This window comes from Balaenoptera musculus, chromosome 7 (assembly GCF_009873245.2).
Source record: "Balaenoptera musculus isolate JJ_BM4_2016_0621 chromosome 7, mBalMus1.pri.v3, whole genome shotgun sequence".
In the NCBI taxonomy this organism is placed as follows: Eukaryota; Metazoa; Chordata; class Mammalia; order Artiodactyla; family Balaenopteridae; genus Balaenoptera; species Balaenoptera musculus.
This window is the reverse complement of record NC_045791.1, coordinates 94,723,009-94,744,104: the sequence shown is the minus strand read 5'-3', so window position 1 is coordinate 94,744,104 and position 21,096 is coordinate 94,723,009. Positions and strand designations below refer to the sequence as shown.

The 21,096-nt window shown below is 56.0% G+C and overlaps 3 protein-coding genes across 15 annotated transcripts; 2 read left to right on the top strand and 1 right to left on the bottom strand.

Annotated features, from left to right (window-relative positions):
- Positions 1–180: 180 nt before the first annotated feature.
- ATG9A (autophagy related 9A) lies at positions 181–9,767 on the top strand. Of its 8 annotated transcripts, none has more exons than XM_036858662.1 (16): positions 184–356; positions 1,348–1,402; positions 1,820–1,951; positions 2,073–2,116; positions 2,934–2,998; positions 3,797–3,958; positions 4,150–4,291; positions 4,529–5,277; positions 5,358–5,511; positions 5,617–5,796; positions 6,200–6,448; positions 6,650–6,828; positions 6,930–7,047; positions 7,840–8,062; positions 8,260–8,405; positions 8,692–9,767. In XM_036858662.1, exons 3-16 carry the CDS (start codon positions 1,849–1,851, stop codon positions 8,695–8,697), a joined length of 2,520 nt encoding a protein of 839 aa, XP_036714557.1. In that variant the 5' UTR covers positions 184–356; positions 1,348–1,402; positions 1,820–1,848; the 3' UTR covers positions 8,698–9,767. The 8 variants fall into 8 exon arrangements, with proteins under 8 accessions (XP_036714563.1, XP_036714562.1, XP_036714557.1 ...); XM_036858661.1 differs by having other exon boundaries at positions 1,345–1,402; XM_036858666.1 differs by having other exon boundaries at positions 266–282; positions 1,345–1,402.
- A 354-nt stretch (positions 9,768–10,121) lies between these two features.
- On the top strand, positions 10,122–17,747 carry ABCB6 (ATP binding cassette subfamily B member 6 (Langereis blood group)). Its single transcript, XM_036858660.1, has 19 exons — positions 10,122–10,993; positions 11,318–11,455; positions 11,715–11,901; positions 12,097–12,198; positions 12,366–12,549; positions 13,159–13,280; positions 13,805–13,914; positions 14,097–14,162; positions 14,335–14,460; positions 14,617–14,693; positions 14,782–14,845; positions 14,957–15,042; positions 15,255–15,312; positions 15,852–15,956; positions 16,386–16,560; positions 16,704–16,816; positions 17,058–17,152; positions 17,224–17,292; positions 17,482–17,747. Exons 1-19 carry the CDS (start codon positions 10,445–10,447, stop codon positions 17,588–17,590), a joined length of 2,535 nt encoding a protein of 844 aa, XP_036714555.1. The 5' UTR covers positions 10,122–10,444; the 3' UTR covers positions 17,591–17,747.
- Positions 17,748–17,865: 118 nt separating this feature from the next.
- Positions 17,866–20,823, bottom strand: ZFAND2B (zinc finger AN1-type containing 2B). 6 transcript variants are annotated; one of them, XM_036858693.1, is made up of 10 exons: positions 20,746–20,823; positions 20,549–20,624; positions 20,165–20,259; positions 19,806–19,937; positions 19,526–19,677; positions 19,179–19,274; positions 19,043–19,103; positions 18,890–18,957; positions 18,483–18,555; positions 17,866–18,158 (listed from the first exon to the last, which is right to left on the bottom strand). In XM_036858693.1, the coding sequence occupies exons 2-10, from the start codon at positions 20,601–20,603 to the stop codon at positions 18,120–18,122; spliced, it is 771 nt and encodes a 256-aa protein (XP_036714588.1). In that variant the 5' UTR covers positions 20,604–20,624; positions 20,746–20,823; the 3' UTR covers positions 17,866–18,119. The 6 variants fall into 6 exon arrangements, with proteins under 6 accessions (XP_036714588.1, XP_036714587.1, XP_036714590.1 ...); XM_036858692.1 differs by having other exon boundaries at positions 20,549–20,621; positions 20,746–20,811; XM_036858691.1 differs by having other exon boundaries at positions 17,870–18,262.
- Positions 20,824–21,096: the final 273 nt, after the last annotated feature.

Sequence of the window (21,096 nt, the reverse complement as noted above, 5' to 3'; positions counted from 1 at the left end):
CGTCACTACGAGGCAGCGAAGAGGACAAAAGGCATCGCCCGCACCTGAACCCCGCCCCACGTAGAGCGCACAATTGGTCCCCTGACTTCCAAGGCCCGCCTCTAGCCTTTAGTCCCGCCCTGGACGCCGAGATTGGCCGTCGTGTCTCCACCCACCATGTTCATTGGTCAGGCTAACTGCGGGTGACAGTGAGTGGCAGACGCCGGGCCTACTGCTCCGGGTCGGGCTGAGCCCAGTGGAGCCGACGGAGCCCCTGGAATCACCTGGGTCGCCGTCCCTGAGGTGAAACGCGAGACCGGATACCGAAATCTCACGGCCCGGGTCGGGCCTGACCAGGGGTGCCCTCGGAGCCCTAAGTGAGCTCGCGGCGAGTAACCGGGGAAGGGGCGCCGCGGGCGGGGCGGGGGCGCGCAGCCGGAATGTTTTGATAGCGGGGGCGCGCGGACGGGGGCGCGCGCGAGCGACGGGGCCGCGCGCAGGGTTGTCCGCTGTTGGGAGCCGAGCCCTTTGCTGGTGGCCGGGCGATCTAGGGGCGCGCTGGGCTCGGGTCGTGGCAGCTGGGTGTAGGGAGGCAACCCAGCCCACCTGCGGGTATCGGCTGTCGGACTGGATCGATTCCTCCAACGTTCGCAGGAACCCCTGAGCCCAGGCCCGGCTGGCAGGGGCTCTATGGGCCCTGGGTCTACACTGACCCAGTAAGTGGTGAGTTCCCTGAGGGCTTGGTCAGCTTAGGACCCAGGGTTCTCACTAACCCAGGGAATCCCACCGGGGCCTGGCTGGGCAGGGCTCCACAGCCTCGGGGTCTGCACTGACTGGTTGAGTGCCACCTAGATCATGCCTGGCTCCAGGACCAAGGCAACCCACAGTTCACCCAGGATCTGGGTCTACACCGACCCAATCAGTATATCCCATCCAGGAACTTTGCCTGCCTGCTGGGCCTTTAGGGCTAGGGAAGCAAGGGAAGGAGTTGACCAGAAAGGTCCTCTTTAGAAAAAGACTCTCTTCTTGGCTTTTGGGTTTGGGGCTTTGTGGACCCTGAACGGTCCATCTAATTTCTGAGGCTGAAGTGGGGCCATGGAGAAACAGTCCAGCCCTGTACAGACTCAGTCTCCACAGGTTCATTAAGCCACTTCTTGGGACCCTAGAGTTGAATGAGTGGCCGTGTATAATACAACCAGAGGAAGTGCGCATAGCCCTAGGCTGGAAGGGTGCCTCTTTCCTACTGCAGCCTCCCTGCCCCTTGCTTGGCCGCCCCTGAGTGTGGGGCATGGGGGGGGGTGGTAGGGTTGGGTTTATTTCTGTTCCCACTCCCCACTCTCCGGGGCCTGACACCTTCTCCTCCAGCAGCTGCAGAGCCAGGGCATCGAGGGCTGGAGTGGAGCAGACACTGCCCATGGAGCTGGTAGGGCCATGTGCTTATCTCAAACCTCTGTTTACAAAGTGCTTCCAAACTGCTAGTCTCTTGGGAGACCAAGGTTTCTCTAGGAGGGGAGGGGGAGGACGCCTTCTCTCCGGTGAATAGAAGATGAAGCAGGCCCCGCACAGGGCCAGAATCTGCCTTCAGGCCAGCAAGGCCTTGGTAGACACTCAATAAAGGCTCTGGGAATGACTGACCTCATTGGTCAGTGAGGGCCTCCCAAGCCCTGAGCTTGCTGCTCTCCTTGGGTTACTGCTCTTTCTCTGCCTTTGATCCAAGAAGACTGGTAGTGGAGACCAAGCCCAGGATTCCTTCTCACTCATTTCTGGTCTAGTAGGCAGGGGAGAAGATGAACAGCACCAGGGGTCTGAACCTGGGTCTCTCCTTCCTCATTACCCCCAGGTGGACAAGGTGGACAGGGGGCGGTGGTGATGGCGCAGTTTGACACTGAATACCAGCGCCTAGAGGCCTCCTACAGCGATTCACCCCCCGGGGAGGAGGACCTGTTGGTGCATGTCCCTGAGGGGAGCAAGTGTGAGTTCTTGGACATGACGGCCAGAGCTGGGGCTTGGGGGGAGAATTGGTGGAGGATCACTGAGGGAGCAGGGGCTTCCACTTCTTCAGGGCTCTGACATCTCTGCTCCTGTACCCACAGCACCTTGGCACCACATCGAAAACCTTGACCTCTTCTTCTCTCGAATATCCTTTGTGTCTCTGTGTTGGAGCTCTGGGACCATTAGCCCCTCTCTAAGCCATGCCCCTGATGAGAAGTCGGTGTGGGTTTGGCTCTAATCCTTTTCAGGCACCTTGAGCCTGAAAGAGGATAGAGAAATAATGATCATTATAAATAATGATACCTCACATTTATCAAGAGCTACGTGCCTTGCATTTTGTAGTGTTAGTTTATAAGGAACCTCTCTCTCTAAGGGTGATTCTCCTTTTTGATGGTATGCTAATAACCATAATAATTAATGTCATTTGACTTATTCTGTGTCAGTTCTGTGTTAAATACTTTATATGCACTATCTCAGACCTAATAATCCTATGAGGCAGGTGCTATTATTCCCAACACACCACTACAGACAAAAGCTTAGAGAGGTTAAGTAACTTGGCCAAAGTCACACAGCTTGAAAGTCATGGAGCCAGGACTTCAGCTCAGGTATGTGACACCAAAGTCTGTACTTTTTTTTTTTTTTTTTTTAATTTTTTTTATGCTGTGTTGGGTCTTCATTTCTGCGTGGGCTTTCTCTAGTTGTGGCAACCAGGGGCTACTCTTTGTTGCGGTGCACGTACTTCTCATTGTGGTGGCTTCTCTTGTTGCGGAGCACGGGCTCTAGGAGCGTGGGCTTCAGTAGTTGTGGCTCACGGGCTTAGTTCCATGTGGGATCTTCCCGGACCAGGGATCGAACTCATGTCCCCTGCATTGGCAGGCAGATTCTTAACCACTGCGCCACCAGGGAAGTCCCTGTGCTCTTAATTGCTGTCTATACAGACCACTTTTTCTTAACAATTACACGTTTATAATCTACACCAGAAGAATGGCTTCACTTGTATGCTCATCGGGGAGATCTTTGAGCTCATGTAAGTATAAGAAGGGATGGAAGAGGTGGCGAAGGAATACATTTCAGTGTTTCCTCTCTTTGAGCTCAACGCCTGGCCCAAACCGCCAATGCAAGTCAGTCCTAGGCTCAAAACTCTGCAAACATTTATAGTTTAAGGACTGGGTGTGACACCATTTTACAGCCTTATCTTTTTAAATCTCGCTTATAAGGAAAGCTTTCCAAGTCCTATCTCTTCCACAAAGAGAAGTCAGACTTGATCATTTCATCAGAGCTCTAGTGGAATGGGCATGGTTCAGGCAGGAGGTGTCAGAGATGCCAGCCACTTACTTGAGAAAAATGTCTCTGCTCTGCCCTGGTTGCACCTTAGGCCTGCTGCTGAGTAGAGAGCCTGCTAGGAGGAAGGAGCCATATGGCTTTGCCAAATGTCAAGGGGTTGGGAAACCTTCCCTCCGTAAGCAAAGAGTTCAGATCCGCAAAGGGCTTCTAACTACCATCTCAAAAGGAAATCAGGTACTGGGGACCACAGACCACAATTTAAGACCTTTGAAAGAGTCCAGCGAGTGGCGGCAGAGATTACTATGAGGTAGAAAAGCAGGCTGATTCTGTGGTGCCTGAAGCTAAGAGCAAAAAATAAGAGCTGGCTTGGGTCTCCTGGGGCCAAGCAGTAGAGAGAGCCCACAGGGAGTTCTCCAGCCCATTTCCCCAGAAGCTGCTCCCTAATCTTGGTCTGGGGCTTCCAGACTCTTCCTTTTTCCCATGTTATTTCACTGGTATCTCTCTGACTCTCGGACTGTGCCCTCTCTTCCCAACTCCCCAGGCAGTTCCTCTTTGTGGTTGCCTTCACCACCTTCCTGGTCAGCTGTGTGGACTACGACATCCTATTTGCCAACAAGATGGTGAACCACAGTCTTCACCCTACCGAGCCTGTCAAGGTTACTCTGCCAGATGCCTTTCTGCCTGCCCAAGTCTGTAGTGCCAGGTAAGTGCTGCAGTTCAGAGGGCACCAGAGCCTGTTGTTCAGCTAGCAGGTGGGGAGTGGAGTGGAGTGTGAGGCAGTAACATTCCCCAGAACACAGGCTCAGGCTCAGCCTCTCCAAATCCTTCAGGACAGCAGCATGTCTGCCAAGGCTCCTCAAGGGCCACTCCTCCTCCCCTTCTTTTCCCCACCAGGATTCAGGAAAATGGCTCCCTTATCACCATCCTCGTCATTGCTGGTGTCTTCTGGGTTCACCGGCTCATCAAGTTCATCTATAACATTTGCTGCTACTGGGAGATCCACTCCTTCTACCTGCATGCTCTGCGCATCCCCATGGTGAGACTGGGAAGTTGGGCAGTTACAACCACAGGCCAGGACGTCTTCTGCAGCTTGGGAAGTGGGGGGGGCGGTTGTATTCCCGGGCATCGGGCAGCCTCACCTGTCCTTGGCAGATCAAGGAGCATCCGGTTAAAGGCTCCACTCAGAGGACCCCTGAGCCTCACAGCTCATGCAGGGCAAGGGGCCGAGGCAACAACCCCACCTTCCATCCCTCGTCTCTTCCCCACCCCATAGTCTGCACTTCCATACTGCACGTGGCAAGAAGTACAGGCCCGGATTGTGCAGACCCAGAAGGAGCACCAGATCTGCATCCACAAGCGTGAGCTAACAGAGCTGGACATCTACCATCGCATCCTCCGTTTCCAGAACTACATGGTGGCACTGGTTAACAAATCCCTCCTGCCTCTGCGCTTCCGCCTGCCCGGTCTCGGGGAGGTTGTCTTCTTCACTCGGGGCCTCAAGTACAACTTCGAGCTGATCCTCTTTTGGGGACCTGGCTCTCTGTTTCTCAATGAATGGAGCCTCAAGGCTGAGTACAAACGTGGGGGACAACGGCTTGAGCTGGCCCAGCGTCTCAGCAACCGCATCCTGTGGATTGGCATCGCCAACTTCCTGCTGTGCCCCCTCATCCTCATCTGGCAGATCCTCTATGCCTTTTTCAGTTACGCCGAGGTGCTGAAGCGGGAGCCAGGGGCCCTGGGAGCACGTTGCTGGTCGCTCTACGGCCGCTGCTACCTCCGCCACTTCAACGAGCTGGAGCACGAGCTACAGTCCCGCCTCAGCCGAGGCTACAAGCCCGCATCCAAGTACATGAATTGCTTCTTGTCACCTCTGCTGACACTGCTGGCCAAGAACTGCGCCTTCTTTGCTGGCTCCATCCTGGCCGTGCTTATTGCCCTCACCATCTACGACGAAGACGTGTTGGCTGTGGAACACGTCCTCACCACTGTCACGCTCCTGGGGGTCACCGTGACCGTGTGCAGGTGGGCCAGGGGAGCAGGTGGGAGCAAGCCAACTAGCATTCCCGGGGGCTTATGTCTCACCATGACCCTGATCCCACTAGGTCCTTTATTCCGGACCAGCACATGGTGTTCTGCCCTGAGCAGCTGCTCCGCGTGATCCTCGCTCACATCCACTACATGCCTGACCACTGGCAGGGTAATGCCCACCGCTCGCAGACCCGGGACGAGTTTGCCCAGCTCTTCCAGTACAAGGCAGTGAGTGGAGTTGGAGTTAGGGCCTGCTAGAGACTGGCTGATAGCCCGGTGGCGAGGGCTGGGCTCTCTCCTGCTCTCTTGTGACCCTGATCCCTTCCCTTTTAGGTGTTCATCTTGGAGGAGTTACTGAGCCCCATTGTCACACCTCTCATCCTTATCTTCTGCCTGCGCCCACGGGCCCTGGAGATTATAGACTTCTTCCGCAATTTCACCGTGGAGGTCGTTGGTGTTGGAGATACCTGCTCCTTCGCTCAGATGGACGTTCGCCAGCATGGGCACCCCCAGGTATTAGGAAAGGAGGGAGGCAGTTGGCCAGAGGTAATGCTGGCATATACAGTGTCTTTGGGCAAACTGCAAAAAGGCACCCTTCTAAGCCAACAAATCACAAAAAGGCAGCCCTGCCTTGGGGCAACCCTGTACCAGGGCACACACTGCTTTGTAAACAGGAGCCTGGGCTCGATTATAGCCTTAAACTTGCACCCTTGGCCAAGCTCCCCGAAAGGCACAAACCAAGCAGCTAGCCTGGCATGTGGCCACTCATGGGGTGGGCACCAGGGCCCCTGGACAAGATACAACAGTGCATTGTGGTCTCTGTCCTCCAGGGGCAAGGCCTCCCCACTAGCAGGAAAGGTACAAAAAGGGTTCCTGTAAGGGGACAGTCCTGTTCACTGCAGCCTCCCTTGTACAGTGGCTATCCGGTGGGCAGACGGAGGCCTCAGTGTACCAGCAAGCCGAGGATGGGAAGACAGAGTTGTCGCTCATGCACTTTGCCATCACCAACCCCGGCTGGCAGCCACCACGTGAGAGCACGGCCTTCCTAGGTTTCCTCAAGGAGCAAGTTCAGCGGGACGGAGCAGCTGCAGGCCTCGCCCAAGGGGGTCTGCTCCCGGAAAATGCCCTCTTTACGTCCATCCAGTCCTTACAATCTGAGTCTGAGGTGCGTTCCTAGGGACTGGGAGATGACAGGAAGAGTGGACTCCAGGAGCTGGGACATGGGACGTGCGCATGGGGCGGAAGGGCCTACCGGGTCAGTTTCCTTCTATCCAGTCTGTGCCACTGGGTCCTAATGTGCAGAATACTGGGGGACCCAGAGGCCTCCCTATGCCCTGAGAATTCTACCCACCCTTTTCTTTCATAGCCACTGAGCCTTATTGCAAATGTGGTAGCTGGCTCATCCTGCCGGGGCCCCCCACTGCCCAGAGACCTGCAGGGCTCCAGGCACAGGGCTGAAGTCGCCTCTGCCCTGCGCTCCTTCTCCCCTCTGCAGCCTGGTCAGGCTCCCACAGGCCGGGCTCCCAGCACCATGACAGGCTCTGGGTGAGTAGAGGTGGGCCATGAGAGGAGGGCATGGCAGTAGCCCCCAGCAATTTGTGTGGGTCTCAGAAATGTTGATGACTGCTGTCTGTGCTGGGGGGCAGGGTGGATGCCAGGACAGCCAGCTCCGGGAGCAGTGTGTGGGAAGGACAGCTGCAGAGCCTGGTGCTGTCGGAATATGCATCCACTGAGATGAGCCTGCATGCCCTCTATATGCACCAGGTGAGTGGGCTGGAAGGGGCAGGGTCGTAGAACCAAGGTGGCAGCTGAAAACAGAATAGAGGGTTTTAGATGTGAAGCAAGACCTGGGTTCAAATCTCTTCTCTGCCATTTACCTGCTCTGCAACCTCCATTCCCACATATATCCTCTTCCTATCCTTTTTAGCCTAGCTTACTTTCACCCAGGGCTTTTCCGCACTTGTGGTTTCCCCTGCCAAGAATCTACTTCCCTGACATATCCACAGGGCTCCCTCCTTCTCATTCAAGTGTGCTCTTTTCTTTCCCCATGAGACCACCTCTGGCCACCCTGAGTAAAAACCTCCCTTGCCTTCCTTCCTGAACCTTCCTGTTCTGTTTTTCTCTCCACAGCATTTAGCACCATGTGACACTGTATTTTTCCCTTATTTATTTGTTTATTATCTATCCTTCCCCACTTCACCCAAGTATATAAGCCCCACAGGAGTTGGAATTTTTGTCTATTTTGTTCACTGCTGTATCCCTAGCACCTAAAAGAGTTCCTGGCACTTAGACTCACAACCAATTTGTTCCAGAATCAAATGACTGGGGAAAATGAGAGCTATTACAATCTATGCACAGGCTTGTTCCAGGGATCTGCTGAGAATTTAACCTGTAAGATATCACGTGTATGTTACACATTATTAACACATCAGATACCCTGGGTCAGTGATTCTAGGCGAGGCAGTATAAATGGGAACTGGCCGATACCATGGTGGAGGGTAGCTATTTCAGACAGATATTCTTCTGTCCCCAACTAATGAATCCCCCACTTCTCAGCTCCACAAGCAGCAGGCCCAGGCTGAACCTGAGCGGCATGTGTGGCACCGCCGGGAGAGTGATGAGAGTGGGGAGAGTGCCCCCGAAGAGGGGGGAGAGGGTGCCCGGGGGCCCCAGCCTATCCCCCGCTCCGCCAGCTATCCCTGTGCTGCACCCCGGCCTGGAGCTCCTGAGACCACTGCCCTGCAGGGGGGCTTCCAGAGGCGCTACGGAGGCATCACAGGTATCCACTGGGAAGGACATAGAGTCTTCAGGGAAGGGTGGTCCTTCTGGGGCCTCTAGGGGACGAAAGAAGTCAGAGGGACCAGACCCAAGGAGACTAATCCCTCCCCCGCACCTCCACCTACCCCAAAAAGCCCCAGAACCCTTCTCCTCGTTCCTGTTTGTGTTCATTCTAAGAGTATTTACTTGTATCTTTAGATCCTGGAACAGTGCCCCGGGCTCCCTCTCACTTCTCTCGGCTGCCCCTTGGAGGATGGGCTGAAGATGGGCAGTCAGCATCAAGGCACCCAGAGCCCGTGCCTGAAGAGGGCTCAGAGGATGAGCTTCCCCCTCAGGTGCACAAGGTAAGGGCTTCAAGACCCAAAAACAACTGCCAGAAGCAGTAACTTCCAGGCTGAGGTCAAAGCTTCTCATGTGAAGGGAGGGGGGCCTCTCGGGCAGAGATACTGCAACTTCCCCACCAAAGTACACTTCCTTTTCTTCCCTCACCTGCTGTGAAATCCAGGACTTGATTTTTCCTTTGCTTACCTCCTCAAGAATCAAGTTTTCCGTTTCCTTTATCTCCAGGCTTCTGCTGTGTAAGCAGATAGCTGAAGACTATCTCCATTACCAACCCTTTTCTCTCCACAGGTATAGACGAGGCTGAGGAGGGTCCCTATGCCCCAGGATGGAGGCCACCGTTGCCCTGCCATCCCATCCGCCTGCCATGGAGGGCTCCTCTTGAGTGTTGCCTGGCCCCACGTGTGTGGTGTTTGTGTGTCTGTGCCTGGCCAAGGAAGGTGCCAATGCTGGGCTCGCCACAGCCCCAGGAGAGAGATTGGGGGCCTAGGAACGAGGGCACACAGGACTCTAGCCTCAGCCCCAGGACACCCGTTGGCTCAGAGTGTGGTGCTAGAAACTGGTCCCCAGCCCAGCCCCAGTACTGCCACCTTTGCACCCACCCCTGCAAGTCTCCAGAGGACTGCCCACCACAGAAGCTGCCAAGCAGGGAGAACCTGTGCCAACCGTGGAGTGGGGAGGTGGGGCCTGGACCCTCAACCTCTGCAGCCTCCCTCCCCGCACCCTGAACAGATGAGCAGCTCAGGCTGTGGCCCTTACCTCACCCCCGGTTCTCTCCCAGTGCTGCAGCCTGCTCACCTCTCCCCTGCTTCCTGCACATCACTGGCATGTGTGCCACTTGCTCCTGTTCTGTTCGCTTGTTCCCCTTCTGTTCAGCTTTTGCTTTGTCTTGGTGTGGCGGCTTTAGCTCCTAGCTCCCCTCATGCTATCTTTTGACACTACGAAGGAAGTTTCTAAACTGCAGGAGCAGGATAGAAATTCTTTGCTGTCCTCTCCAACTTTTAGGATGGGCCCCCCGGGAGACTGAGGCCTTCCTGGCCCCTATTGCTGCTTATTGTACCCCACCACCACCTGCACATGGGATGGACAGGGCTGGAAGTGTGCCCTCGACTGGCTGTCTACCAGCAAGAGAGCTCTGGCCTACATCCCACTGTCCCTAGAGGGGGATGGAGGGGCGACAGGACGGCTTCGCTTTGGGCTGCCGCATTGCATGCCGGGACCCAGCTCCTTCCCTCCGCCCCACCCCTCGCCCAGCTGCGGTCCGCTGCGGGTGAGCGGTGAACTACGCTGCCCGAACTTACAGCGGAGTGGGGTGGGGACCGTGTACAGCTTGACAACCCTTAATAAAGAAGGGATTTTGACCAGGTCACGGCTTGTTGTCTCGAGTGGCCAAGGTTCTGGGGGCAAGCGGGGCGTGGGGTGTGTGTGAACCACCCAGGTGGCTAGGGACCGGGTCGGCCCTGTGGGAAAGCTGGCCAATGCGATCGCTTGGATATACCGACCTAGTGGGCGAGCAGAGGGCAGCTTCCGATCCCTGGTTCCGTGGAGGTCAAGGACTCCGGCAGGACGTGCGGTCAGATTTCCCGCCCTGAGCACGTGACCATGCCGACTCCGCTGGTCTATTTTGCCTTCCCCAGCGTGCACCATTCCCCCGCCCCTTCGGAGACACTCGGCCAATGGGGCCCTGGGTAGGGGCTGGGAGCGGCCCTGGTGGGCGGGGCTGCTGCGGAAGAGAGCGGCTGGAGGCAGAGGCTGAACATTCCTGTGGGCCCAGACTTGGCCGGAGGGTCCCCGGCCGCGAGCTAGGGGCTGACGGCGGAGACGGCGTACGTGCCCGGCGTGAGTGCGTGGCGGCGGCGCGTGCGCGAAGCGAGTGGATGGTGTGGCCAGGTCCACGTTCGTCCCTGCCCCGCGACCCCCGCGGCTTAGCGCCCCGAGGCTCCATGACCCGAGATACCCGGGATTCCGCGCCCCGTCCCGAGCGGCCGGTCCAGTTCTCCCGTTCCTCAGTCCCCTCAGCCTCGGCCGGCGGCCACGCATTGCCATGGTGACTGTGGGCAACTACTGTGAGGCCGAAGGACCCGCGGGTCCGGTCTGGGCGAAGGGTGGCCTCAGCCCCTGCTTCTTCTTCACACTTGTACCCTCGACGCTGATGGGCCTGGGGGCTCTGGCCTTGGTGCCGGTTCTTCCCTGCAAACGTCCGGAGCGGCCAGGTGGCGCTGACGCGGTGTCTTGGGCGGCCGGCCCTCGCGTAGCTCCCTACGTGCTGCAGCTGCTTCTGGCCACACTTCAGGTGGCGCTGCCCCTAGCCGGCCTGGTTGGCCGGGTGGGCACTGCCCAGGGTGCCCCACTGCCAGTCTACCTATTGCTGGCTTCTGTATTGGGGACTGTGGCCAGTGCCTGTGGCCTGGGGCTGCTTGTGGTGGAACGGAGCCAGGCACGGCAGAAGCTAGCAATGGGCGTCTGGATCAAGTTCACGCACAGCCCGGGTCTCCTGCTCCTCTGGACTGTGGCTTTTGCAGCCGAGAACTTGGCCCTCGTGTCTTGGAACAGCCCACAGTGGTGGTGGGCAAGGGCGAACTTGAGCCAGCAGGTGAGTGACCTCGTGGGGGGAGGGGAAGCGTGGGTAGCGGGCGCTGGGAAGAAAGATGGCATGTCTGGTCACACTGGCTCCATGCTTTCGAATGCCTCTAAGAAAGGGAAGAAAGGAGGGGCCAGCGCTGCTGGGAGCTGATAGCCAGCTGGTGGGGAGTGGCTGTGCTGAGTCACTGTGGATTTTTTTTTAAAGCCTATTAGATGCTGGGCCCCTGAGGAGGACCTGGGTGTGTGCCCTACCCCAGTACCCAGATGTGTTGTAAGTAGTAACAATGGGATTCTGGCCTTCGTTGATAGTCTCCCCACATATGTTTAATTCTAGGTTCAGTTTAGCCTGTGGGTGCTGCGGTATGTGGTCTCTGGAGGGCTTTTTGTCCTGGGGCTCTGGGCCCCTGGACTTCGTCCCCAGTCTTACACCTTGCGGGTCAATGAAGAGGATCAAGATGTAGACAGGAGCCAGGTACACCTCAGTTTCTGAAACTTCGGATCTATCTTAATTCCATTCTCTGTCATCATTTCTTCCCACCATAAAAACCCATTTCTTTCCTGAATGTCAGTTTGTGCCCTGTTAGCTTTTCTGACCCCATCAGGGATTGCTTGTTGGTCTGTTACCGTTACTGGGGAGCTGTAATCCCATACATTTTCCCTAGGGGGTTTCTGGCTAGTGCACTTCATTTTGATTTCTGAGCTTCCCTCCCCTATGCGTTTCACCATCCTAGGTTCAGTCAACAGAGGAGCCACCACGGTCTACCTGGCAAGACCTTGGCAGGAAACTCCACCTACTGAGTGGCTACCTGTGGCCTCGGGGGAGTCCAGCTCTGCAGTTTGTTGTGCTCATCTGCCTGGGGCTCATGGGGCTGGACCGGGGACTGAACGTGTTGGTCCCCATCTTCTACAGGGACATAGGTGAGGGGGAGAAGGGTTGTCAGCTCAGCACTCTGGTCTTTCATTGGCCTGGTTGGTGCAGGGGACTAGCCTAGGGAAATGGGACAGAGTTGGGAGCTGGGTGGTCAGAAAGAGGCTGTGGCTGATTCCTGGGGCAGTTTCTCCTGAAGAGGGTTTTAGGGTCCATAAGTGGGCTCGGACTCTTTTTCTCCATAGTGAACTTGCTGACCCAGAAGGCACCTTGGAGCTCCTTGGTCTGGACTGTCATCATCTATGTCTTCCTCAAGTTCCTCCAGGGGGGTGGCACCGGCAGTACAGGTATGAGGGACTCTGCTCTCACCTTGGTTGGTATTGGCCCCTCTCCCTTCTCCCACAGGCGTCCCTCCCCCAGGCCCCTTGGTGCTCTCAGACCTTTTACATCTTGCTGCTGCGATGACGTCATTAGGCTTCTCAGCCCTACCAAGGCCTCCCCTGGCTTCCCCCAGGCTTCGTGAGCAACCTGCGCACGTTCCTATGGATCCGGGTGCAGCAGTTCACCTCGCGGCAGGTGGAGCTGCGCCTCTTCTCCCACCTGCACGAGCTCTCGCTGCACTGGCACCTGGGGCGCCGCACGGGGGAGGTGCTGCGGATCGTGGACCGGGGCACATCCAGTGTCACGGGGCTGCTCAGGTGCCAAGCCAATGGAAAGGAAGTGTGGGAGGGCGGGTCTGGAGAAGCAGGGGTGGCGGGGCTGTCAGGAGAACTGAGCCAGCTTGAGGAGCTGCTCCTCTGTTCTTTTTTTTTTTAAATTGTAAAATTAATGTACACGTGCTCTCGTAATAATTCAAATAAGGAAGACAGAGAGCAAATCTCTTTTGAATTCCGCTCACTTCTCCAGAGGTTCTCACTCCGTTCAGTATGTTGAGTTCTGCTTTTTTTTCCGTTTTTTTACATATATACATGCAGACTCACAGAATTAATGTGGTATCGTGGAGGTTTTTCCTAAAATGAATGGTGTCATGACGTAGATGTTATTCTCAGAATGGCCTTATTATCAAACTGTTAGGGAGATGTATTTTAACCCACACATGAAGATCTTCCTCATTCATTATAATTGATCCAGAGCATTCTATAATTTGGGCATTCTATGGCTTATTTCGCCATCTCCCTCTTAAGGGGCAATTCGGTTGATTCCAGTCTGTTGCTGTTGGAAACAAAACATTACGCTGAAACCCACTAGGGAGAGTTGCTGGCTCCGAGCCCTTAAACCTTTCTTCGTTGCTTGACTTTACCTCCTAGCTACCTGGTGTTCAACATCATCCCCACGCTGGCCGACATCATCATTGGCATCATCTACTTCAGCATGTTCTTCAATGCCTGGTTTGGCCTCATTGTGTTCCTGTGCATGAGTCTTTACCTCGGTGAGTGCTGCTTGGTGAAACCACCTCCCTGAACTATCCACGGACTCCCTTGGGCATGAGCCCTGCCCCCGCCTCAGGTGACCCAGCTTTGGGAGGCTGTAGATCAGTGGACCCGCATAGCCTCCTGCTGCTCCCCAATGTGACGGGTGAGCCTCCTCTGCTGAGGGAACCTCAGCTCACCCTGGCTGGAGGGAGGGCTGGGGAAGGGCATCCTGGTCACATTAGATGCCCGCTTTGGATGCGAGTCAAGGACGAACCTCATTTTTGTAACAGGATGCAGCTTGCGTTCATTTGTTCACCACAACCGTTTTCACACAGGCTTTATGCAGCCTGCAATGAGGTCTTGGACACAGCCCCTTCCCTCAGGGAGGTTAAGACTCCCTCCCCTTTGGAATCTGGGTCCCTGGGCTGTAGCACAGGGTTAGTGCACATGTGACCGGCAGCAGACATGCACATGGTCTCCGCTGCTGGGAGTGATGTCTTGCTCTCTTCTTCTCCCTCTCCCTCCTCCTGTCACTCTCTAGCCCTGACCATTGTGGTCACTGAGTGGAGAACGAAGTTTCGACGTGCTATGAACACACAGGAGAATGCTACCCGGGCACGGGCTGTGGACTCTTTGCTAAACTTTGAGACGGTAACAGAGGCCTTGGTGGCAGTGTTGTGAGGCTCGGAGATGTGGAAGAGTGTGCCTGGGACCATCGGGGCTGATAAGCAGCTGGGGGGTGCGAGGTGTGCTGTTTACAATTAGGGAGGAGGGATGGGGAATTGAGCTGAAAGCTGTGGCCGTGTGGAACAGCTGTGGTTTGAATTCATCAGGTGAAGTATTACAATGCGGAGAGTTATGAAGTGGAACGCTATCGCGAGGCCATCATCAAATATCAGGCGAGGATGCTACTTTGAGGCCGACTGAGAGCAACAGCCTGGCCTTGTGGAATTGCCAGGACAGAGAGGAGTAAAATTTGGGCTGTGAGGTTGAAGGTGCCCAGGGCCAGGTTGGGATTTGGTGACTGTCAGCATGTATGTGATATTCCTTCCTCTCATGTCGTGGCCCCAGGGTTTGGAGTGGAAGTCAAGTGCTTCACTGGTTTTACTAAATCAGACCCAGAACCTGGTGATTGGACTTGGGCTCCTCTCTGGCTCCCTGCTTTGTGCATATTTTGTCAGTGAGCAGAAGCTACAGGTGAGGGAATTGTGCTGGGCCTGGGGATGAGGGGACTGGGGTCTTTGTTTAGGCCACCAGGTTCCTGGGTGGGAAGCAGGCAGGGTGATAGCCAGTGGGCAGGGTGAGAGCCCGCAGGCCTCCTGTGACTCTGTCCTCTTCCCTTGATGTCCACAGGTTGGGGACTTTGTGCTGTTTGGCACTTACATCATCCAGCTGTACATGCCCCTCAACTGGTTTGGCACCTACTACAGGTAACCTGACCCTGGCCCTCACCTGTTCAGGGTGCACTGTTATTTCTCCAGCTCCTCAGAGGAGCTCCAGCCAGCATTCTTCTTGCAGGATGATCCAGACCAACTTCATTGACATGGAGAACATGTTTGACCTGCTAAAAGAGGAGACAGAAGTGAGTGGGGAGACAGGAGCCGGGTTTGTAGGGAGCGGGAGCCTGCGTGGTGTTTTTCGTGTCTGGAGAATACCAGGCCTGTAATGGCACACATTGGTGGCACTCTCCCAGGTGAAGGACCTTCCTGGAGCAGGGCCCCTTCACTTTCAGAGGGGCCAGATTGAGTTTGAGAATGTGCACTTCAGCTACACCGATGGGTGAGCCCCTCCCCTTTCACTGTCCCCCAGCCCCCTTTTCCAGTGTCCATTTACACACTGCCTTCCTGCCCCTCCTCCCTGCTTCTCAACCCACCACTACCTGGGAAGAGAGCCTGAGCAAGAGAGGGGCAGGGCCCAGTAGTGGCTCTAGTGTTGGAGGGGGCCCCTGGCAGTGCAGCAGGCCTGCTGAGCATGCCCATCCTTCTTTGCAGGCGGGAGACCCTGCAGGATGTGTCCTTCACCGTGATGCCTGGACAGACACTGGCCCTGGTGAGAGGAGACCCAGCCAGTTGGCCCAGACTCCTTGAGCTTCCCTTATTCTAGTGCCCGTGGTAGCTTGGGACCAAGGCTGTGGAGTTAGCCCTGTCATGCCAGGTTACTGGAGTGAATGTAGCAGCCTCCATGGACATTGGTGGCCTCTTGGAGAGAAAGATTTAAAAGCCGATGGGGGCTTCCCTGGTGGCGCAGTGGTTGAGAATCTGCCTGCCAATGCAGGGGACACGGGTTCGAGCCCTGGTCTGGGAAGATCCCACATGCCACGGAGCAACTAGGCCCGTGAGCCACAACTACTGAGCCTGCGCGTCTGGAGCCTGTGCTCCGCAACAAGAGAGGCCGCGACAGTGAGAGGCCCGCGCACCGCGATGAAGAGTGGCCCCCGCTCGCCACAACTAGAGAAAGCCCTTGCACAGAAACGAAGACCCAACACAGCCATAAATAAATAAATAAATAAAGGTTTTTTAAAAAAATAAAAAAAATAAATAAAAGCCGATGGGCCTTAGAATGTTTTCCCTTTGTTTCTCATGCAACAGGTGGGCCCATCAGGAGCAGGGAAGAGCACAATTTTGCGCCTGCTGTTTCGCTTCTATGACATCAGCTCTGGCTGCATCCGAATAGATGGGCAGAACATTTCACAGGTAAGGATGCTTGGGAGAAGACTGTAATTTAGGGGCCTGTGTGTGAAAGCATGGCAGGTGCTGGGCATCCAGGGAGTGGAGGAGGAGCTGTCACCCCTGCAGAAAGTTGGGCCGGGAGACCTCAGCCTTTCTAGCAGTAGACGACCTACATAAGGAAAGTAGTCATGAGAATGAGTGGTATGGTGCTGTATGAGGCACAAAGATCTGCAGCAACCCAGGGAAGCAGGGAGAGAAAGTGTATTTTCTCTTTATCGATGGGAAAACAGACTCAGGTTAAGTGATTTGCCCGCACAGCTAGGGTTTGGGGAGGTGGAGGCAGGATTCTCACGCAGGGCCTCTCATCCCATGTGCTTCCCACCATCCCATCCTACCTTCCAGGCCTGGGTGGGTCTCACAGACCAGAGCATATATATGGTCTTTTGGCCCCAGGTGACCCAGGTCTCTCTCCGGTCTCACATTGGAGTCGTGCCCCAGGACACTGTCCTCTTCAATGACACCATTGCCAACAATATCCGCTACGGCCGCATCACAGCTGGGAACGATGAGGTGAAGGCTGCGGCTCAGGCTGCAGGCATCCATGACACCATTACGGCTTTCGCTGAAGGTGAGCCTCCCCTGCAGAGTCCCCCTCCTGCCCAGTTCAGTCCCGTTACTCCCTCTGACCTCGGTTCCACCTCTTCCTTGCCCATCTGGTCACAGAAAACAAGTTTATTACTGTGACTTGAGGGAGGTGGGCAATTTCCACAGGGTACGATACGCAGGTGGGTGAGCGAGGACTGAAGCTGAGCGGTGGGGAGAAGCAGCGTGTCGCCATCGCTCGCACCATTCTCAAGGCTCCAGACATCGTTCTGCTGGACGAGGTGAGGGCCCTGAGTGCCTTCTCCCCTCCTTCCTCCCCAACCTGTGCCCCAGCCATTCCTGCTGGGCACCGTCTCCATCTAGGAGAGCCAGCACAAATCCATGTTTCACAGAAACACCTTGCAGTTTTCAAGCGCAAAACAAGGTTCTTTTTGATTCCTGAGGCTTTGGCCAGCAGCTTGCATCCTCCTCCCACTGGGGATTTGGGTGGCAGGGGCAGTTTTACCCAGTCCCTCTCTGTAGGCAACATCCGCGCTGGATACACCTAATGAGAGGGCCATCCAGGCTTCTCTGGCCAAAGTCTGCGCCAACCGCACCACCATCGTGGTGGCACACAGGTACGGGACGGGCAGCAGGCAGCGGGGCCCACACTGGTGGTGTGGTAGGTGACTGACCTCTGACCTCTCAGGCTCTCCACTGTGGTTAGTGCTGACCAGATCCTCGTCATCAAGGATGGCTGCATTGTGGAGAGAGGACGGTAAGGGACACAGCAGGATGAATAGGGAAGGGCCTCTGAATTGAGGGCCCCAGGAAAAGGTTGTGGAATCCCAGGGCTTTCTGGAAGGATCTCCCTCACCAGTTCCCTGTCATCTCATAGACTAGTGGCGAGGACTCTTGGGGTAAAACTGATAGTTGGCTGGGACTTATGTTTTTCTCCTTGCCCCAGGCACGAGGCTCTGTTGTCCCGAGGCGGGGTGTATGCTGACATGTGGCAGCTGCAGCAGCAGGGACAAGAAGTCTCTGAAGACACCAAGCCCCAGACTAAGGCATGGTGACAAAAGTATCCTTCCCTCCCAAAGGATAACTGAGGGAAATAACACTGTATCCCTCTTCCCTGCCATATTTCATCCTGGTCTTGGTTGTAGCTATAGTGAAGGAAAGGGGCCTTTCAAAAAAGCACTTTTGGGGGAAATAAAAGTGTGGACTGTGCTGGGATCACTGTGACTTTCTGGTGTGGGGGACTGCAGCGGGCCTCCACCCTTAGATCAGGTGAGCATTCTTGACAGGACTCTTCTGTTTTTGGTTGGAGAGGAGAAAGAAACACACCACTTTGGTGTCTTACTGACTGCCAAGATTCTTTATTCTTTCTAGCGCCCCCTCCCAGCCCCCTACACGTGGGGGGAGCCCCAGTATACAGGGAATGTCAAGATGCAGGGGGCCATGTGGGGTCTGGCCAGGGAACAGTTCAGAGCTGTTCTCTCCCATGCAGCTGGAGAGGCCAGCAGAGCCATCTGTAGGCTCAGCTCCACAAGCTGTTTCTCCTCTGATGCTCCCTGAAGGCGGCCTCCACGTCACTCCTCATCTTCACTCCAGGCTGCTCCGGGCCTCCTCTCCCTGTGGACCCTAGAGATGTGAGGGCCACAGTCCTCCTCAGCTGAGCCTCCCTCCCCAAGCCCAAGGCCCTAGCACAGGTTGCAGTTGGACGGCTTCAAGCTGCGGCTCTGAGCCTGGAGCAAGGGGAGGGGAAGGAGAGGAAGACAGGGTTCGACATCAAGGAAATGAGGGGGACAGTCCTCACTGCAGAGCTCAGCATGGGCTGGAGTCCCATTGAAAACACAAGGATAACCACCATTCCAAAACTCTGCTACTTGGAAGAGCATCCCCCAACCCCCCGTAAACTCCTTACTTCCTCCCAGCGCAGGGCCTGTCTCTACCCCGTCCTCATACCTGCCGCTGTCGGTATTCTGCCTCGCTGGCTGATAGTGCTTGTGCTAAAGCTAAGTCTTCTTCCTCCTGAGAACTGGGAGGGAGGAACAGCTTAAGCTGGATGACAGTATCTAAAATGTGAGCATCTCACCTGTTAGGCATCACTGTGCTGAGCACTTCTGAGTATTATCTCAATTTTCATAGGTAGGGTTCTATAAGGTATTAGTACTGTCCCCATTTTATAGAGGGCATTAAGACTCTTAATGGGTTAAAGAACTTGTCAGAGGTCATATACTGTAGTTCAAAAGCTTAATTTTGAGCCCAAGTTCCTAACAGTTATCCTGCATTGGATGAGAGTGGTCCCACCTACCTCCCTCCAAACTGAGCCCTTGCCCACGTCCCACCCTCTTTCACCAGAGTGAAGGTACCTTGGGACCTGGGGTTTGGCCTCTGCCAGGGACAGTTCCAGGGCTCGTTGCAGAGCCTCATCCTCACTCTGCAAAAGGAAAAATAAGACCAGCTGCCTTGGACTTTACTCTCTGTGGGTTTGCTTCTGTCCATCTGACCTCTGCCCAACTCACCAAGCCATTTTGCAAAGCAATCACTGGAGAGGCTGTCCGGGATGGAGACTGAGTTGTGGCTCTATGGCAGACATTCAAGAGGCTGAGGTCAGAGATGTGAAGGGAAAAAAGGAAGAGGAGAAACAGGCAGGCCTACCTGCTGGCAGAGGTAGATGAAGGCAAGGTCTGGTTTGGGCTGGGGATGGTCTTTGTAGAAGAAGCTAGGCTTTGTGCTCTGGAGATGGCAGCCAGTCTGTAGGGAAGAGACACTCTTGGCATGCCTCCAGGCACAGTCAGCTTGCATGTTCCTCCCTGGCCTGACCAAGGAAGTCTGGAGGGGAACTCCTCCACAAGGTCTGGAAAACATGCACTTCAAAAGGAAATAAAAAGACTCCCTAGCCAAGGGGACAGGTTGACGCTTCCCAACTATAATGACAGAGGTTGAGTCAGTTTCAAAAGGATGGGATGGTCCCAAAGCCAAGTAGAGGACTTGGTTGCAATTACCCTGCCCTACTTGTGGGGTGCCCCTCCCCAGAGCAATCATGGTCCAGTGGGTGACGGTGCTTGATGCAGAAGTTTCGGCCACAGTGGTCGCAGGTCAGTTTCATCATTTCCCGCTGCCGGCAGCCATAGCGTTCACACTTATTGGTGAAGATCTGAGGTGGAGTAGGGAGGATTGTCTCTGCTGAGACTCTGATCCCCCTTCAACCCCATCCTAACAGTTGTACAGACTTCCAGGCATCTGTAGTCCCAGGTGACCACGGTTAACCCCTCCAACGCTTACCTTACGTTTTTGCTGAGCTGGATCAGAGCGGCAGTCTCCGTCAATGTGTTCCCCAACAGCACGGTCAGGGGGCTCCCCTCTGGCCACAGGGACAGGCACATTACAGAGTGGGCATACAGGTACCTGGATATCCTACAGTCAGGGAGCAGGGGTCGGTCTGTGGCCTACTCCCAAACCAGCCAAATCTCTGGTCCTGAAAGAACCTGGACATGCCCCCCATAAACGCAAAAGGAAACAATGTTCCCAGCACTGAGCCTCAGAAAGACAGTAAAAGAGAGGAAATGGGAAGCAGAGGGGTTCCAGAGATTCTGCATGCCATCCTCCATCCGCCCCCTTTCACCCTCAGACCGCCCCCTCACCTTTTCGTAAGCAGATCCACAGTGATGCTGGGCGTAGGCCACGTGGTCTGCGCAAAAGATGCCCGAGCAGGCGTCGCACTTGAGCGGCAGAAAATCTGCAGGAAGTGGGTTGGACTGCAGGTCCAGGGGGACCTCGACCTCGTTCCCGCTCACTCAAGCCTTCCACTCAGGGAAACGAAAACGCCGTCGTACTCGCAGTGAACTGCACCCCTGACCTAGTCCACTATCTCCTAAGCCACGCCCCAACCTCGAGCCCCGCCCCCCTTGGGCACTTCCAGCCTGGGAGCCCACCCTTCCCGCCACTTGCAGTTCCAAGCCCGTCTCCGCCCGGCCCCGCCTCCCGCCTGCTCCGCCCCTCACCCCCTCACCCCCTCACCCCCTCACCCAAGCGCTGACAGCTCGGCTCCGAACAGTGAGCCCCAAGGTCCGGAAACTCCATCGCCGGACCGGACGGGGCCTGCTGGGAGAGGAAGCGATGCTGAGCTCCTCTAGGGTTCCCGCTCCGGGTCCAAACCGCGACCCCGCACTCTCGGGGGACTCGCTGTCCCGCCCCTTCCTCCCCCCTGCCCAGCCCGGCTTACCGGAGCGTCAGCGCCTCCCGGCCCGCAGCTCCCACTCCTCCCCTGGCGCGCGCGGGCGCGCTGACGTCGTCGCGCAGGGCGGGCACGTCCCGCGCAGTCCCCGGGGGGCGGGGGAGCGTCCCGGAAGAGCCGAGCCCCGCCCCTCCTGTTGCGTTAGGCTGGGAGCTGGATGGTTTCTCTTGGGCGCGGGCCTGCCTCCACGGAGGGCGAAAGGGCCGGCGAAGGCAAGGACAGATGACATCTTGGAGGGCTGGGGTGGTTTGGGGTCTTTCACAATTGGGTCCTTCGTCCGCTTCTCACTCTACACTCTCCCACTAGCCGTTTCGTTCGCAGCCACTGCTGTACTTACTC

What these genes read in the sequence shown, in the direction of transcription:
- ABCB6 (XM_036858660.1), top strand. Translation starts at nt 10,445, where the DNA reads ATGGTGACTGTGGGCAACTACTGTGAGGCCGAAGGACCCGCGGGTCCG. An exon ending in AGTGTCACGGGGCTGCTCAG is followed by an intron (nt 12,550 to 13,158) that starts GTGCCAAGCCAA and finishes TTTACCTCCTAG; the next exon opens with CTACCTGGTGTTCAACATCA. An exon ending in ATGGGCAGAACATTTCACAG is followed by an intron (nt 15,957 to 16,385) that starts GTAAGGATGCTT and finishes TTTTGGCCCCAG; the next exon opens with GTGACCCAGGTCTCTCTCCG.
- ZFAND2B (XM_036858691.1), bottom strand. Translation starts at nt 20,603, where the DNA reads ATGGAGTTTCCGGACCTTGGGGCTCACTGTTCGGAGCCGAGCTGTCAG. An exon ending in GTGGATCTGCTTACGAAAAG is followed by an intron (nt 19,938 to 20,164) that starts GTGAGGGGGCGG and finishes CCCTGACTGTAG; the next exon opens with GATATCCAGGTACCTGTATG. An exon ending in TCATCTACCTCTGCCAGCAG is followed by an intron (nt 19,104 to 19,178) that starts GTAGGCCTGCCT and finishes TGTCTGCCATAG; the next exon opens with AGCCACAACTCAGTCTCCAT.
- ATG9A (XM_036858667.1), top strand. Translation starts at nt 1,849, where the DNA reads ATGGCGCAGTTTGACACTGAATACCAGCGCCTAGAGGCCTCCTACAGC. An exon ending in TGTCCCTGAGGGGAGCAAGT is followed by an intron (nt 1,952 to 2,072) that starts GTGAGTTCTTGG and finishes CTGTACCCACAG; the next exon opens with CACCTTGGCACCACATCGAA. An exon ending in AGCTCTTCCAGTACAAGGCA is followed by an intron (nt 5,512 to 5,616) that starts GTGAGTGGAGTT and finishes CTTCCCTTTTAG; the next exon opens with GTGTTCATCTTGGAGGAGTT.